Raw genomic sequence first — 19,554 nt, forward strand, 5'->3', positions numbered from 1 at the left:
AAATGTTATGGCCAGAATTTAGCTTTGTTTTAGAGATAACTTCATATAACCTCACAAAAAGTAGTCCAGCGGTATAAAATGGCTCGATCTTGGAGGCAACATCAAAGGCTTACGACTCGAGATAATGAGTTTGCCAAAAGTTTCCTGTAATAAATTTATTGTTTCGTTGGCTGTATGGCATTGGCGCCGTTTTGTGGGAACCAAAGGTCATCCACATCAACATCCTCCAAACTAGGCACGAGAGAGTTATTAATCATCTCTACAGCCTTCCCGATTGACTGTAACATTATGGCTGCCCTCATTTTTGAATTAATATGAATCAATGATTCCCTCTGCCAATAGAGCACAACAAAAAATAACTTTTTGAGGATGTAACGGCCTCTCAACTCAACTATGGCTTGGAGATTACCATCACACCAAATGCGACAATATTGTTTATTAACATACCCATTGAATTAAAAGTGAGCTTCACCGCTGAACAAATTTGTCTTGTGTAAATTGGGGTTGGTGGTCTTCTCGTTTTGGATCCATTTACCGAAGGTGCAATGTTCTTGATGGTCGTTCGGCTCAATTCTTGCAAGAGTTGGAATTAGGAAACCGTTTAAATCAAGAATCCTCCATAAAATTCCCTAATCTTTTATTGCTTTGGGTAAATGATGAAATACATTTTTGAATAAATCGAATTTTTTGTATAAATCAAGATTCTATATTTCTGAAATTTAAAATTTCAACAAAACAAAGCAAACCACATTTGTTGCTAGTCGTAAGTATTCAACATTATTACTTTTTAAACTTTAAAAACTAAAAAATGCTATATGTTATATTTCAAACTACTTGTTATTGTAAATAATAACTTCCTGATTATGTTTGAGTATATTAATTTGTAAACATTTTTATAAGTACATTCATATATTTGTAAAAACACACTCAAATATTTTCAATACAAGCGACTGCACACAGAAATAGTTTAAAAAGAGGCGGCAAGTTCAAAAGATTTGGATGTAAATAAAAGTGGCGCAAAAATACAGCAACGTGAGTGTGGAAAATTTACATAGGTGATTTCAAAAGGAATATCGGAACAGCTTAATGCATAAACACATAGATATAAACATGTATAGAAATATTTAAGCATAAACGCAAACAAATTGTGCTAATATCTATTTGTACAGTTCGCATTTATGCTTGCAAAGTTTATTTAGCACTGCGTCCTTACAAACCAAAGAAAAAAGAATTCTTAATGCCGCACGCTTACTATTCAACTACGCCTCGGCTCCAAATGTGTGGAGGAAAACCATTAAATATATTTAATCATGTGTAAAAATACCGCGAATGCATTGAAATAGATAAATAATTTTAATTGACGTATTCACACACATACACACATTCAGCGCTTTAAATGAATGGGGACGACCGTTACAGCTATACAAATACCGTTCATTCAGCAACTCTTGAATGTGCGGCGTATCAGCAAATTAGCAAGTGTGAAAGTGATATAAAAGCTTAACGAACAATGCGTTTATTATTATTAATATGTCTGTATGTTAATTTACGGATTTAAAAGGCATTAGCTACACGATATGTTCAGTACACGAGTTGGGATATGATTTGTAGAATATAATTCTACATATGCTAAGAGTGTTCCAAAAATGTTGGAAAAAGCTTAAATTTTGAAACCAAAAAAAATTTAAATTATACCCACCTATCACCAGGGGTATTCAGCTTTTCGGCATACTAACAAATAATGTGAATTTATTATAATACAAAACAGTTACACGGAACCATGTCCGGCAAATTTGTAGGCTGGGCATTGTTACAGTATTGTTATAGGCGAATAATTCACGAATAAGCAACGAAGTGTGAGCTTTCAACAAACGAAAATCACCACAGTTCATAAAAACCCGTCTAACCTTACCAGCTGCTACAGACAAAGTCAGCAATAAATACAGCTAAAAATGGTATCGTACTTCAGGCGCATCTATATCAATATAATAAAAAAATAATAATAAAAATTTGACAATTGGAAATTATTACACCTCTTATATATATACATATGTTTATCATAACTTTGACCACTATGCTACAACTCCTACTTATTTCCAAATAAGACGGAAATTTATATGTAATACTTGTATTACTAACTATAGTATTGACTTTTGGTATGTATTAGCTGAAAAAGTTCATACTGCTTATTTGATGTCCATGGAGAGAGACTAGGTCTGAAAAAATCGTTATTATGTTTTTCAGAACCACCCTAGTAAATATTCGTATTAATGGTAAACGCAAATTCCTCCTAAGATTTTGCAATTAGTCGCAAGAGTTTTAAAACACACCTTAGTACGTGGCAATACATACATTTTTATACACTCGCAACCTTTTGCTATAGAGTATAATAGTTTTGTTCACCTAACGGTTGTTTGTATCACCTAAAACTAATCGAGTTAGACATAGGGTTATACAAGTGTATATATAAATGACCGTCCGTCAGTCCGTCCGTCCATCCGTGCAAGCTGTAACTTGAGTACAAACTGAGAAGAGCGAAATCGGATTACAATCACGCCTATTTCCCATATAACACCACTTTAAATTCCATCTGATTCTTTCACTTTCCCTATGCAAATCAAGCAACAATGATTGTATCGGGGTAAAACTTTGCGTGAATAATGCGTTTAAAGTGTGCCACCTTGTGACTAAAAATTGTGTAAGTCGAACCAAAACTATTCAAGCCCCTAGGTACCGAATATGTGGACCCCGGTGCCTATAGTTGACTTTTTACCGAAAATATCGGTCAATGTGTAAGATTCATAATTAAAAATTATATAATAAAATAAATAAATGAAACTCTCGATAATAGTATGTCTTTGTGTCAAAAGTTGGTCGAATCGGTACAATATTTCCTTTAATATAAAATTTTGCCAACACCTGAAGTAATTTCCCGGCTTTGATCCTTGCAAGTGAAATTATTGGTACTACACTAGTGCGGTTTATATTCGAAATAGTATTATTGAAAGTATTGCCCATCTGAAACTATAACATTTTCGTATCTTTCTAGCAATCTGTGGACTGCATTCCGAAAGAACTACTACCTTGGCGGCCAGAAATTAATCAAGGTCATTGTTTATACCCTGTTCTGAAGTGAACCGTATTTCAGTTCTGCATTCGCCCAAAACAAGTGATAATCAGAAAAGGAAAATCGCAAATTCCGGATGTTTTTCAGCAATGGTTCGCTTCAATTTAATGAATTGTTGTCGGTAACGTTCCCCATGAATGGTCTCACTCGGTTGTTGAAGTTCGTAAAACAGCACGTTGATTAGCTTGTTGGCCAGCTTATGCAAAAACCACTTCTTTTGGTAGCGTATACTTTAGAATTAGAATAGTATGAGGTTTGCACCGCGACCTAGGGTCTATTGTGTCTACATGGTAGCGTCCATGCAGAATTTCTGATATGCAAACTCGTATTTCAACGTCTCTTGACTTCAATTCACATGGCAACATATTTCTTTGCTATTGAATGTATCCGGCTGCTTTTTTAAGGTTTTGAAATGGCTGCTTGAGTGACCCCCATAGATTCTGCGAGCTCTTCTTGTATTTGATAACAATCTTTATCGAGTAATGTTTTTAGTTCGTCATTTTGAAAATTTTCTTGGCCACACAGTGCAGAGGCACAAAGTTCGAAAAATTTTAGTGAATGTTTTGTTTGTGTTTTATGCTACAAATAAATGGCATATACTGAAAAATACGCTCACGGACAGTAGTATTCCAACTCCTGTTTGGAATATTGAAACAGACTAAAAAATAATATATTCCTTTCTTATTAATAACTTGGAACAATAAAGTTTGCAGCAATTTAATAAACTTTCTTCTAATTATGGTATACAAAGCTAAAAATGCTTTTTGGTACTTTTTATTGTTTTTCTGAATCAATAGCTACGTAACTGTAAATGACAGTGTGTGTGTACATGATCTGCTTTGAAATTCTAACGAACTGTTTTATGAATTTTTAAGTATACTTGTAATAAAAATATGTGGTTTTTGTGGTTTACCCTTTAATAATTTTTGTAGACTTTTTTGCACACGCCTCCCTCTATAAAGACACCATAACCGAGCAGGGATCACACAAATTGATTTTGTTTAATTAGTTTCACAATTCTCCGTTTTTTCTTTCTGAACATGGTGTCACAAACTTTCTTACGACGCTATGCAGATTAAGCTTTTTCGGGTGAAAAGTTTTCATTTACACCCTTACCACACTTGACATGAATGCTTTCGTCGGTGTGAGAACAATTTTATTCATGTTTGGTTTAATTGAACAAGTTTTAAGTTGAAGCATACATTTCAAGTAAAGGGAAATTTACAATATAGAAATTTTTCGCTAGAAATGTTCACGGTGTTTTAAAATTGAAAGAAATGATAGCTCTAAAAGCAAAATCTGATAGCCAAAGAGAGAAATGATATTTTCAGGCTTAAACTCTTTTTTAAATACAATAAAAGGTATTAAGCATATATAAACCCAAAATTTGCCCGATAGGAGTTCAGCTGTCGACCGCCTATTTTAACTCTAGAACCAAATAATGTGCTTTTTGATATTACCATGTCTGTTGAAAGAGTAGCTTAGGTTGAGTCTACAGAAAACTATGTAGGTACTGTATTTTGGTATTTCAAAAAAATTTGGATTGAAAAATATAGCTTTAAATAGTTAAAAAAGCGTTTTAAATTGCGTGAATGATAAAATTTGGCAATATAGAGGTTCTTTTAGAAAAAATTTAACTAAATTGTTATGCAAATCAATTTAAATGGAATTTAAATCAGTAAAAAGCGTAATTCGACTATAATTTTTCCCTTTCTGGTCCACATAAATCCTATTTACACTCTATCATTTCGCTGTAAATAAAGTAGTTCACTTGTTCACTTGCAAACTATTTATTTATGTAAAGATAATCTTCTGTTGCCGCTGTGAAAACTGCTTCTCCTTTCCATTCTACTCCCTACTTCACAGCTACATTTGCACAATGGACATAGGGGCTGTGGCGTAGTAACAAAGCTGCGAACTTGAATTGGCTACTGTATTTGGACCACTCACCTTAACATACACCATCTGTGGGTTTTCCACTCCACTCCGCCTTAATAGATTAGTGTTACAATGGTTAAGCAATGACTCAGTAAAATATGTGAATTATTTGACTTCACTCTTTTTATAGCCACAAACACATTTGTTTGTACACTTCCTCCTTGCAAACAGCCTGCCACACCATCCTCTGCTACTCCTTATCCTACGGCAATAGTACTTAACATTATTCTTCCTTTTTACTTGAACGATTAAGCAGAGGAAGTTGCCATTGAGATTTATGTGAACGTAAATTGAGTGTAATGTTTATGTGCAACACGTACTGGAATAAAATGACGTTGCGTATACGTAATTATTAATGGCGAAATTGAAATATGTTGTTTTGTTTTGGAAACTACGAAATTCAAAGGCGGTGGTAAAAAAAAATGTGGGGAAGAAACTTAAGGGCTTTTATTTTGAATGACTTGCGGAAACGTGAGCAAGCATGGGTCAGACGCCGGGCAAACCAAAATTATTGTATTAAAATAGATTAATCAAAAATTGTGGTTTGATATTTTTCAGAACACAATTAGATATAATTTATAACTTAATAAGTATTGTTTTTTTTGTATATAAAAAATATGTATTTTTGAGAAAATAATAAATAATTTTTGTTTTTTCGTTCCAAAGTACATAAAATCAGTTCAGTATTTCCTTTAGTCCTAATATGCTACATGTAATGATTTTAGCCATCATATTTGACTTCCTGTCGAATATATCGGGCAATGTGTGAGTTATCTTAATAAAATTAATTATGATTCAGACTTTAATCTATGTATTTATTTCGGCTATTTGATAGACTTTATGCCAGTTATATTGGCCTGAGCGATTATATCTATATAAAATTAAGCGAAATTATTTCGACCAGGAATACATCATTCAGTGACAAATATTGATAATATCGGTCTGTACCTTTCCACAGCACTAAACGTCACTAAGTTATGAATAACAATACGTACCTGAAATTAAAGGACCTAAAAACAATTTTAACTCATTCACTATCTTAAAGTGCCGACTAAGGTACAAACGATTTGAATGTCACAGGCAAGGCTAAGTGATTTCAAGTAAGAAATGCTTTAATATATACATATTTGCTTGTATACAATGTCAGAAAATTTTTCTCTTATCTACGCTCTTTATTGTCTGAGCACTACAAGTATCGTAGCCAAATATGAGCGTTATTAAGGTTGTAGCTGTGGTGCTAATACCCAAATACATACCTACATATGTAGAAGTACGTCTATTATAAAAATCTATATGTATCACAGGTGCTGATTTTTCATAGCGCACGTCTATTTCACAAGTACAATTAATATTGTGTGAAAAACGCCACGTGCTGCAAACAATACAATGGCAGCTCCAGATATGTTTTCATGCATACATTATGAGCACTTACGCAAAAAAAAAAAAAAATACAGCAAGGAAATGCTAAATTCGGGTGTAACCGAACATTTTATATTCTTGCAACTTGCAAGGATCAAAGCCCGGAAATTCAAATTTCATTACTCGAAGAAATCGTGAATAAATTACAATAAAATTTGCTATCTTCCTGACTTATATTTAAGGCCATTAACTTGACTTTATTTTATAGCTGTAATTTAGTGATTTGAATCAGCTATAATGTTATTAAAAACATCTTCATCTAAGCTGTATATATGTGATATCAACTCGATCAAAGAACCTATATTTAATATATATTTAGTTGATGTGGAAAATGTTAACTAGAGGATTGGAGTTTATTATATTAGGGATATGAGATTTAGACCAAAGTATTGACCAATCCCATTCTAATTCATCTAAGTTCGCCGAACCACATATTTTTTTAGAAAAGTTTAAAATCAGGTGGAAAGACGGAAATAATAATATGGGGTATATTGGAATCAGAGAAAGGGATGAGCTGATTGCATTAAATTACTCAGGTATACTTAATTATCTATTTTGCCAACACTACATACTACTAACATACCACAGACTAAAAAAGGTACCTCACATAACATCACACAAGTCAGCCGGATGTTCGAAAATCCTGATATTAGTTATATGGGGGCTAGGTCAAGTTTTCACCCAGTTTGATCCATTTTAGATACAAAAATACACTGTTATTAGCTAAACACGCAATGTCGATTTCATAGAGAAAACTCACATATATATAGGATAAATAATATTAATTGGCGCTTTTTTATATACTAGAATGTGAAAGAATCAGATTGAATTAAAAATTGTTTTATATGGGAAGTAGGTTGTAGTTCGAAATCCTCCATTTATCGCACATAGGAATATCAAAAAAATGCTATATATCGAATTTGGCAAAAATCGGTCAGGAAGATCTCGAGATATGGGTTTTTACCCAAAAGAGGGCGGTGCCACGTCCATTGCCCAACTTCTGTATTAGCTCCAATAAAGCCTAATTTTATCGCCCAAGATGTAAAACTTAAAGTCTCTAAAAAGTTCATTTAATAAGTAGTCGCACAATTAGTAGTTTTAATCAAAACCGTTATATATATGGATTGGACCAGTTTATCACCAGATTTTACCAATTTTCACACTGTCGGTGGAGGTGCTAAAAATATTTGTCTTGAGTGAAATTGGTAACTATAGCTTTAGTGATTTAAAAGATATTATAGGGCGGACCCACGCTTACTTTTATATATTATAAATATATGTACCTAGTTTCATTAAGATATTTTCATTTTTACTCAGGTTAAAGCTTGCACGGGCGGACGGACAGACAGTCTAACGGATTTCAACCCGTCTCTTTATTCTGATCATTTATATATATGTATTGTATATTATATATATATATATAACCCTATATCTAACTCGGTGAGTTATGGGTGATACAAACAACCGTTAGATGAACGAAACTATTATACTCTATAGCAACCTGTTGCAAGGGTATAAAAAACATAACAAGAGCAAAAAATGCAGCTGTTAAATTCAAAAGCATTTTGTAGTGCATTTGTCGCATTGAAAAATAGCAAATGGGCTCGTCTCTATTGTGTGGACAGCTACAATTGCACCTTGAACGTTCACAAGTGCATTTAGCTTGCAATTGAGATATAAACTTATTTCTTCACACATACATATAGACAAATATATAGTTTCATATATATATCATGACAGGTAAAGGATATTTGTATTCCTCTATATTTTTGTTTATATTTTCAAAGTTTTTCTCAAACGTTTCAACTGATATCCTAATGCAAGCAAAACTGTAAATCATTGATATCAACAGGTGATATTAGTTCTTCCAAATTTAAATTAGAAACAGCTCCACTCATAAGTGAAATTTTGGCAAAAGCTTTAGAAAGTAGCGAATGTTTAAATAAGCTGGGACTACTTTTAGTACAACTTAACAGTAACATGTCTTCTGACGCATGCGCTATTGTTTGTGGTTCTTTCTTTGGTTGAGAAAACTTCTTTCAGCGCAATATAATTTATCTCTTGGTTTCGACTTTTCGACATCTTTTTCATTGTAAAATTTTCTGCTTTAGTCTCGGCGATTAGGTTCTTAGTATTCTTTTTCATTTTTCAAGTCAGAACACAGTCTTGAAATGCGGTTCAATTAAAATTTCCATCGTTTTCATTGAGTTGTGCCACGGTATACAGCTTTCTTCTTTTTCAAATGAGACCATTTTTCAGTGGTTTCGTCTTTTCGAAATTTCGGTAAATTATTTTTAATAGAAGCTGACGAGTTTATTCCTTTCACGTTAGTCGAAGAAAATTATTTCTAAAGTATTCATCCCATGCACTGCATCCAGTTGCCTGTGGATTGGACTCCAGGGTGAGATAATGGGATCATGTTTAATCCATTGTTTTTGAAGCTAGAAAGCCAACGTCGATACAGCCAGGTATGAAATTCAGGTCATAAGAATAACTGAAACGAACTATTTATAATTCAAATTCAAGTATTACAATTAATATCTTTCATATCTCTTTGTGCACAATTATGTTTACTATCAAAGGTTATTTTAAAATATTTACAATAAAAATATAAATTCATACATAAATAATGCACATAAAGTTTCCCGTTTCAAATATATTTCTTTGGTATTGTAGCATCCACTAGCATTTCAGTGATTTCCTGCCGCACATCCTTAGGTTGCTCAATTTAAAATGTGACTACCTTAGTCCACTAGTAGTTAGCTTTATGGTCATGAAATAAATATGAGCGCTTTTGTTGCTTTTTTCTTATCGCTTACCTGCGCCACGTCTAGGACGGCGAGCTAGAAAAATATTTATTCCAGTTCAAGTAAACAGGAAGACAGCCGCCGTTGACTATAGCAACCGGTTAGGTGAACATGAGTGCAACGCTGCTCTACCGCGTGTGGCCGGAGTAACTTCCGAGCTGTCTCACAAATGCGCAACGTGCTTTTCACTGCCGGAAGGTAAGGGGAAATTGGATTTTTGTCGCTACTGTAGTATAAATATCCGGTAATAATTTATATTCTTCTGCCCATCTACTGAAGTCAAAGTGGTGGCGAAATTGCCAATGGATTGCAGGATAATAAGAATGGTAGGAATGCTTGTTGTAAGAGTATGTACAATAGTTGTATTGATTGAAAGAATAATATGAAGATTTAACCCAAAGAGAATTTAATTTAAGACACAAGAGTATGTATTGTCTTGAACTGGTTTTGGTTAAGCCTTATTCTTGTTTGAAGATAAATTTACCCAAAACCATAGTGAATAGTGAATTTTGAATTCAGTGACACAGATCATAAGGCTTCGGCTCGCGCTACCTATAGACGAACGTTACTTGTTAGATTTCTTAGCTTTTTATCTAGAAAGTGAAACTATTCTTCACCGATAAGAATCATCGACATTAATTCTCATATTTACTAAAGGATCGTCATTTCACTATCATAAAAATGATTGATCCAATATTACTTAATTATGTAAAACGAACTCGAAATCGAAGCGAAGCGCCACAATTATGGCCATTTCGAGGATATCAACTAGTCCCTTTACTAATATACGGCACATTTCAATAATTAATACCTTGAATGCAGAATACAAAGAATTATTGCTGTCATCGAAAAAAGGTGCTACACTTGGAGCTAATTTTTTATGTAGTAGGTTAAGCACTTTTATATAGCAACCGAACGTCGAAACTTTACCCTACCGAAACTTTTATTTTTCAACCACCTCCCAATATTGTAAAACACTTCCATATAATGAGTATTTTTAGCACATTGGAGAATTTTGTGGGCTTGTCCCACGTTACAAAATAAGTACCACCTTATCTTAGTCAAGCTTTAACATATTTCGCCAATTACAATTGGACCACTTTATGTGGTCAATCTGTTTTTCTTGCCTAACAGAGTTATTGAACCCAATATTTTGATTATATTCTCATTAAAACAGTGATTACTCCGTTAAACCACATGTTTCAAAAGTTTTTCTCAAGTTCCCATCAATCTTTTGGAAATCTATCTTAACGGGATCTATAAGGTTGACCACGAAATTTCGAACACCCAATATAAAACGTCGGAGACTCTTAAAATACTTTATATATAGAAATGAAATGTTATTTCTTTATGTACTCGCAGAACGTGCGAACCACAGCACAGAAATATGTGAAAATTTGCACAGTTATACATTTATTTCTGCAGAAGGTTCTAACGAAAGCCTTTTTACATTCGATGAATGTTGAACATAACATTACCATATGACATAGCGCATGCGACGAACCCTCCGCTGTTCTACTTCTGTGCAGTTATACACTAAAACTACTATATACAGTTGGTAAGTTATGAGTAAAGCAGGATGCTGATTTACATTACGCCTTACATATCACACTACAACCGATTCGTGATTTTTATACTCTCGCAACCTGCTGCTACAGAGTATAATAGTTTTGTTCACCTAACGGTTGTTTGTATCACCTAAAACTAATCGAGTTAGATATAGGATTATATATATATAAATGATCATGATGAAGAGACGAGTTGAAATCCGTGTGACTGTCTGTCCGTCCGTCCGTCCGTCCGTGCAAGCTCTAACTTGAGTAAAAATTGAGATATCTTTATAAAACTTGGTAAACATGTTTCCTGGTACCGTGATTGGTTGGTATTGCCATTAATCAAAAACAAATAAATTGCCATAACTAAGCTCCGCAATAAGATACAATAGTGTTATTTGGTACAAAGGATCACATTACAGAGGGGCATCTGCAGTTAAATTTGTTTTTAAGTGGGCGTGGTCCCGCCCCTAATAAGTTTAATGTACATATCTCCTAGCCCACTAAAGCTATAATAACCAAATTTACTGTGAGCAAATGTTTTTAGCACTTCTATTGGCGGTGTGAAAATGGGTGAAATCGGGTGACAATTCCGCCCACTCCCCATATAACGCTACTGTTGAAAAATACTCAAAGCGCGATAAACCAAGCACTAAACACGCCAGAGACATTTGATTTTATCTCTGGGATGGTATGAGATGACTTTATAGGAACCGCGTTCAAAATTAGACAGTGGGCGTGGCACCGCCCACTTTTAGGGGAAAACCCATATCTTGGGATCTGCTTAACCGATTTCAACCAAATTCGGTGCATAACGTTCTTTTCATATTTCTATGTATAGTGAGAAAATGGGCGAAATCCGGACTACAACCATGCCTATTTCCTATATAACAACATTTTCAATTCCATCTGATTCTTTTCCTTTCCACTATGCATATCAAGCAACAATGATTATATCGGGGTAAAACTTTGCGTGAATAATACGTTTAAAGTATGCCACCTTGTGACCAAAAATTGTATAAATCTAACCAAAACTGTTCAAGTCCCTAAGTACTAAATATGTGGACCCCAGTGCCTATAGTTGACCTTCTACCGAAAATATCAGTCATCCACAAAGAAATCTCAAACGAGTATACCATTTGACTTTGCGAGAGTATAAAATGTTCGGTTAAAACCGAACTTAGTCCTTCCTTACTTGTTTTTTATTGATTTTGATTTTGGTATTTGAAAATGTGTAGTTTTTCGGGGTCTTCACTATACTTATATAAATGTTCAGCGTGAAGAGCTCAGTCGATTTAGCAATATCCGTCTAGTCCTTTAGTTTTCGAGATATCGAAAATGGAAACTTGTGAAGTCAGCAACCGAAGTTAACTTTGGATCTTGTTTGATTATCTTATATGCCTTTAAAGAAAATACTTTTTGTTCGTTATTAATATTCAGGTTTGCTGTGGAATCCCTAGCATTATAGTTTATATTCAATGGTGTCACAGAATCCGTTTGGATTTTCGTCTTTTCGAATATACGCAAAACTAATATTCGAGTCAGTTGTTTATTAGTATGACAAAACTTGCAAATTAATAATTTTGAAAGCACTTAATAAATTTAAAATACTACAAGTATATATTAAAGTTTACAATGAGTTCCGCAATTTTAGCTTTTATTTTATTGGAGGAAAACCTATACAATTTCTGTTTCGAATATCAAACCAATAATTTGTGAATTCACGAAACCTGAGTTCATGACATCTTTTTATCGGTTTCAATTCTGTTTCCGACAACTATCAGATTCTACAACATCCCTGAATACAGTTAATTTTACGCTATCCAATTTAGGATGCATTCTAAACCGTTATGTACAGATTTTGCGAAAATTGTTTTTAAAAATATGTAGATCAGTGTTTAGCATTAAAGCCAATCTAACTGCTATTTTTATAAAAAACATTGCATATAAATAGGTGTCACCCTGTAGTCGTCAGATACTCATATACATTTTTTTTCGATATTAACCTGAATAATAAAGAAATCAAAACTAAATATACTTCCATAGTAATGCTAATAATTTTGCATGCATAAGCTTTCTGTACAATAAATTTCAAAGTATTAACACTTATGTTTAAATAAATTATCGCTTAGAGCTGAGCTTTATTTGCATGAAGCTTAGCAATCACATGTACACTCATGTGTGTCATTTCAGCACTGCAAACTAACAATAATGCGCTCTTTACTTACTTTTTTTGCATTTCTCTTCTCTCTTTTTTACTTGCAGATGCTCTAACAATTAAAATAAATAAATTAGCACACTCAACGTATAAAAAATCAAAATCAAATTGCGAATTAAATGCAGCAACCCACCAAGCTGAATTAATTAAAGCACAAAATTCAAAATATCTACAAATAATAATTCATTAATATCTTTTTAGCAAAAAAAAATACCAAAATACTAAAAAAATGCTGCGATTTCCACCGCCGTTCACGATTGTTTGCCAACAGCTCGCTATGCTTACAAATGCACATGTCACCGCTAATGTCAACAATATCACTGGTGAGGCGTTTGACCGAGTGTCAGACGTCATCGATATGCGAGCCAACCACAAATGTCTGGTATAAAATTAGGAATGCGTATTTATAATCGCTTTTAATATGAATCCAAGTAATGAGTAATGGCCAATAATTGCAAAAACATTACACTTTGTACGCAACAACAACAAAGCAAGCAGTGACGACATCGTATATACTCGTATTGAGTTGCTCGATGGGCGGTTTTTTTGTGCGGGGGTCGGTCAATCTTCGTGCGTCTGTAAATTTACGCATTTTATTGCTACTAATTAAAAATTGTGCCACGTAATGTGGCAAGTAGGTGAGAACAGCAAAGCAAAAAGTGTTGAATAAGTGCCAAAATCTTTGCGAGCCAAAAATCAAAAAAGAAATAATAAAAAATAAATTCAATAAATAATTTTGAATAAATTGCAATAATGTGTTTGTTTGCATAAAAGTGAAAGCATTTCTGCATGAGTTCTCTTAATAACGAAAAAAATCATAAACTAAATTCCAACGAAGTTCACAAATAACTAAAAATGTTGTAATGGGCAAATAAATTAAAATTATTTTCAATAAAAATATGTAATTAAAATCAACCAAGTTAATGTGTAACAATTTTAAATAATTAACTGTTAATAGTAGCTAATTTCATATAAAAAAAAATCGATAAAATAGTAAGAATTAAATTAAATTATTTAAAATAGCAAATACATTAGAAAAAAGTCATTTCCACTTTGTTAAAGCCAAAAACATGTGTTCCAATTAATTATAAGTAGGTGCAAGACAAACACAATTCTCAACAACAACACCCCACCATCACTATGGCCGGTCCACAAGTGCAACATTCACATTCTCAGCGCCCCAACAGCGCCTACTACATGGGCCTCAACGGCGGGGGCGGCGGTGGCATTGCTAGCAATGGCCACCACATTGTCGGTGGGGCGCACACCCACACAACCACAGCAACGAGCATAAGCACTAGCAGTAGCGTGAACACAGGGTTGCATGCGCTGCGTCAAATGTCCAACGACATGGAGCTAATATATCGCGGCAATAGCGCCAATTCCAGCCATCAAACGCAGTCCACACTGTCATCGCACGTCATCCAACAACAGCCCACAGCTGCCGCTGCTGCGGTGGGGACAGCGGCAGACAACAACAGTGGCAGTTTGGCAGAGATTGGCGTTGATGGTGGTGGTGGTCAAATAGTCAGCATAGCTGGTCCTGGACCGAGTGCTGGTGATGCTTTAATTGTTCCTTCAAATGCGGCGATAAAACGCGGCAATTTGGCGTCGTCGAAAAAAATACAGCGAAGTGTTGAAATTGTCGTCGATGCGTCGCAATGTGGTATTGCCGCTGATGGCGACGGCGACGGCGCGGACGCCAAGTCTGGCGATGACGTCGAGCAGGGACGTCGTATGTCACGGCATCGGCGTCGGCCATTACATCGTCGGTTTTTCAATTACCTGCGCAATTTATTTCAAGGCAGCGACGCACAGAATGGTAAGTGAAATTGTGTGCATAATCGATATATTACTATTGCGTGGTGTTGGGCGCAAAATCTCAGCAACGAGGAAACAAATGTTAGAAAAATTGTAATCGACTTTCCACTTTATTTTTTTTTTAACATAATTCTACTACTGGCAGTGAAAGCCAGTTCGAACTTTCTTGTGCCTAACATTATACCTAAAACTATAAATAAACTAGTTTCCTTGCTGCTTCTTACTAACTATTTAACTAGAGCCACAATAGAATATCTAGAGATAACGGAATTAAAGCTAATATTATATTATATATAATATATTACATGATATATTGGTATAATTCGTCTCGATCTTAATAAGGTTAAAAAAAACTAGTATGAAGACAAACTCCAACTTCAGGAGATTTAGATTTAATTAAGAGCAGCTGCAAAAATACAGGTTCGCTTTCGAAAAGCTTAAATAAAGATAGAGGGTTTGTGCGAAAAAAAATTTCGCACACTTTTGTGAAATTTAACAACTCAATTCTGATTTCAGTCAGAAATGTCCCATTTAGTGACGAGCTCATCTGATTGCTTTCACATTGCTTTTCTTGTTCCGCTTTTCAACCCCTGCACTTATGGTATACTCGAATGACACATCAAACAAAAAAATTGCTCACCGCAAGCGAAAGATTTAGGGTCAAGTCGCTTGTGTTGCATAATGCCACACAAAAAAACACATACTTAAATAAAACGAGTGCAATATTTTATGAAATAATTTGCGGTTTTATTATTGACGTCTTTACTCTTGTGGTTCTTTCATAATTCTGTTTGGGTATTCTCGTGTAAAACCCACTAAATGTACGTTAACTTATTAATGAATAATGCCAGAAATTTCCCTTGATGATTTAATATTAAAAAATTCTCTTTAGCTAATATAATTAAAGCGCCAATGTTAGCATACTCACGTAATATATAACTTCATTCTTGACAACTCAACTTACCCATGATTGAGTGTAGAATTGTTCCTAAACTTTATAAATTGGACTAACGGACGGTATAGTATCTACTTTTAGTTGACATCACACTTCGGACTTTTGTACCGAAAAGATATTTCCCTGTCTCTATTGTTAAGTACATACATAATATAGCCGTCAATATATGTTGGAGTTATGTTAAAATAGGTGTGAGTTTCTATAAAGTGATAGCTGGTACCAAAACCTGAAATTATTTGCTTAACTGCTGTACACCGTTTACAATGGCATTCGTTCACCAGACCATGTCAAAAATATAGCACATTCCATTGCCTTCGAGCTTAGCGCCCCTCACTCCCAAAAATACTAAAAGAGTCCACGTGGCTTACAAGACTTCGGTAGGAAACTCTGGTTAATTTTAATTTTTACCGTTAAACCTGATCGTAACAAATTTAAGTTAAAAGAAAAAAACTTAGTATGTCAATATTACAATGAGTTTAACAGAACGCCTAGAGAGAACAGGCTAGGGTAGGGCTTATTTATTTTAGCATACGTTTACTTTGATTAAAAACAGCATTTGTGATTTTTGAATACCCTTAAAAATTTCAGACCTTCAAAAAACGTATTTTCAAACCATAAAGCACCATTTTCCAAGATTATCGTCTTTACTAGTACTTAGCGAACGGTGCGTGCAAATTTTATTACGATACATTGTGGTAAACCCAATTGTTCCATTGACGTAAATTCTGAACGTTTTGATAAAACATCCCATTTTAATATAATTAAATATATTTAATATGATTCACTACTCTTTCGTGCAGCTCCGATTTTCTACATTCTTCCATTTTTAGTTGTCAAAAAGGACAAAGAACTCATTAATTTCCTTAAGAGCTCGCGCAAAGTGTCTGAAGGTTTCGTCTATGATAATTTTTTGAGATGAGAGTTCCATACTAGTTAGTAGCTGTGTTTTCATATATTTTTTTAATACTGGATTAATCTATGGCGAGGTAAAGGGATCTAATAGAATTTTAAACATGTAATGTTAAATGAAAAACTACTTTTAATGTTTTCAAACTACTGGACTACATGAGCTAGAAAACCTTTAGCTTAACAAGTTGACTTTACTTTGACCTAGCCTCCAATCGACCAAGTGAAGTACGTAGTAATATTACTGTTTATTGATTGTCAACAAAAATATTTCCATGTGAATCCCAAAAAATACTTTCTTGCCGACTGTTGTGTTTTTAGGCGCTTCGGCCGATTTTCACCGGCCAACAACCATTCATCGGACTACTAATTTATGTATCCATGTTTCAACAAATTACACTAATCGGCCCAAAAACTAGTACTTATGGTGTTTTATCAGTGCCAAACTGTCTTTTGAAAGTCTAAAAAGTTTGTCTCTTTGATCGAGGTGCAAAAGTCGAAGCATCAACCGCTCTAAAAAAATTTTCATTTGCAAAATTCGTGAATTATATGACCCACTTGTTCCTTTGAGATACTGATGATGTAAACTGAGTGGGATGCGGCTACCCAATAAAATCTCATACACTTTTCAGTATTCATGAAACTTTCACAGTATTCTTGAACCCATGCCTCGATTAGGCTTAGGTGACCACAGAGTGGCGAGGCTATATTCATGCTTGGCGCATATCTATATATATAGTGAGCTCCCGGACTTTTAATGCTAATAAGTAGATTCTGCCTATTATCTACTTCAATAAAAATTTTATCCATTTTGCGGACCTTATATGATGAAAGCTGGATTAGACAGTAACTGATTGGCAAGTTCTATTGCTTTTGTGAAACTCGACTTCGAACATTAGTGAAACCCGAAATCATTTTAAAGTTTTTCAGAGGCCTCATCCATTCGCCCCATTGGTTCTTCCTCCTTATCATCATCTACTACAATTAAGATTATCATTTTCTTGTAGTGATTAGTTTATTAACTTGACAGAATAATACCGCTTCGTTCCATAGTCAAAAGCGATAATATTTACTTATCTATGTATTTTCTCAGAACGGGAGACTCTATTTTCTCCACTCCAGCTATTTTACATTCATACAGTTCTTTTTTTTCTTCTTATTTTTAAAAAATGTCTCATAATATTTATTTTTTTTATTTTACACTGTTTTTATTCATATTGATAAGACTCATATTTAAATATTTAGGTGGAACTAAAGTAATAATAAATAAGGTTTGAAGTTAATAAGCATAAAAAGAAATAAAAATATATAATATATAATAAAAAATATATATATAAACAATGGAAAAATTAAAATTATTTGAATTGAATATAAATTTTATTGATCCTTGATGCTTATATCAGATTCGCGATATTAGATTTGTTTTCTCATATCAGCTGAAACGCGCTTTTTAAAGGATCATTTTCCTTTTTTTCCATTATGGTTCCACGATGCGTTTTGTAAATTATTACTCTCGGATTGACTAAGGCCGGTTTAACAATACTCGTGGTTCTAGCAAAGCCGAAAGCGATTACAGCTAATATTAGGACTAATGATAATAACTTCATTTTTGTAATGAGTGAATTTTCTGTTGCTCCTTTGTGTAGCAGCAAAATAGCTGTGATTGTAATAACGTTTAGATTGTAACTAATTTCTCTTAACTTCAGTACTTCTTTTTATATGAAGACTGTTGATACAACTGCGTTGACTTATTAGTCATGATCAAGGTTTGAGCACAGAGAATTATGCTGCGGTATATATTCGGTCGACGTGCCGCTCTTCCGTAATGACAACATAGAACTCAATTGTTCTCTTTCGATCACATTCGCGTATTGTTGCGACTGCTTAATTGGTATAAATGTTTTGCACGCATCTACATTCGGTTATAATTTTTCATAATGTAAAACATTAAAACTAAAATCCTATTATTGAAATAAGTCTACCTATTTATAAATAATTGTATTCGACTGTAATTTTCAATTAGTTTAAGAATATTTTAAATATACCTATTCAAGTTAATTTTTTAATTACTGCAAAATATCGAGACTGGCAACCCACCGTTGTAAGATTTCATTTACATTGCGCCCTCATAAGAGAGATCGTGTCAGCTGCATATACGGTTTTGCATCGTTCACTAACTGAAGCTTTGGCAATGTGCCAAAAAAGCGTAATGCTTCAGTTTGTTACCGACACAAAACCGTATCTAATGAGGGTGCAAATAAACACTCACTATCACTTCCAACGTCCGTAACGTGGGATATTCGCGAAAATTTATTTCAACGCAGAGTTGCCAGTCCGCACATACTAGTTAAATATGATAAATTCCTTCCCATACGACATTATTTTAAATTCCCTCAGATCCTTTCTTAGCCCCCGATAACGAATATGAAAGCACCTGTGCTTACGTCCGGTTTTATATCAAAATGTCTCTTAATTAATTTAAAAACAGTCGCACATACTAATTATAACGAATTCCGTTATACTGTGTTGTCTTTGCATAAAATATATCGGGAAGAAGATATGTTATTAAGTGGATATGTTTTCTTGACCACAATGTGTCTGCGTCGAAAATTATTGAAGCACACACTCTAGCCTTCATGTCCCAATATACTTGTAATAATTTCTGTTGTTCTTGTTGACGTAGATACGGATTAGTGAGTCAATTATATCAATAAATTTAGCAGTGACGTATATGGTCAGCATTATGTGGTTTGAAGTCAAAAATTTAATAATATCTGTTCATTCGTTCCCATATCTCTTATATGCCGAAG

General features: G+C 34.0%; 1 protein-coding gene across 1 annotated transcript in view; it reads left to right on the top strand.

The window, feature by feature from the left end:
* Nucleotides 1–19,554, top strand: part of LOC106623710 (uncharacterized) — a 159,101-nt gene that overhangs the window by 78,009 nt on the left and 61,538 nt on the right. The window contains 1 exon segment of the mRNA XM_070109375.1: nt 13,110–14,884. Coding sequence (XP_069965476.1) covers nt 14,203–14,884 — 682 coding nt within the window. The 5' untranslated portion in view covers nt 13,110–14,202.

The sequence above is a fragment of the Bactrocera oleae genome, chromosome 5, assembly GCF_042242935.1.
Source record: "Bactrocera oleae isolate idBacOlea1 chromosome 5, idBacOlea1, whole genome shotgun sequence".
NCBI classification, from domain to species: domain Eukaryota; kingdom Metazoa; phylum Arthropoda; class Insecta; order Diptera; family Tephritidae; genus Bactrocera; species Bactrocera oleae.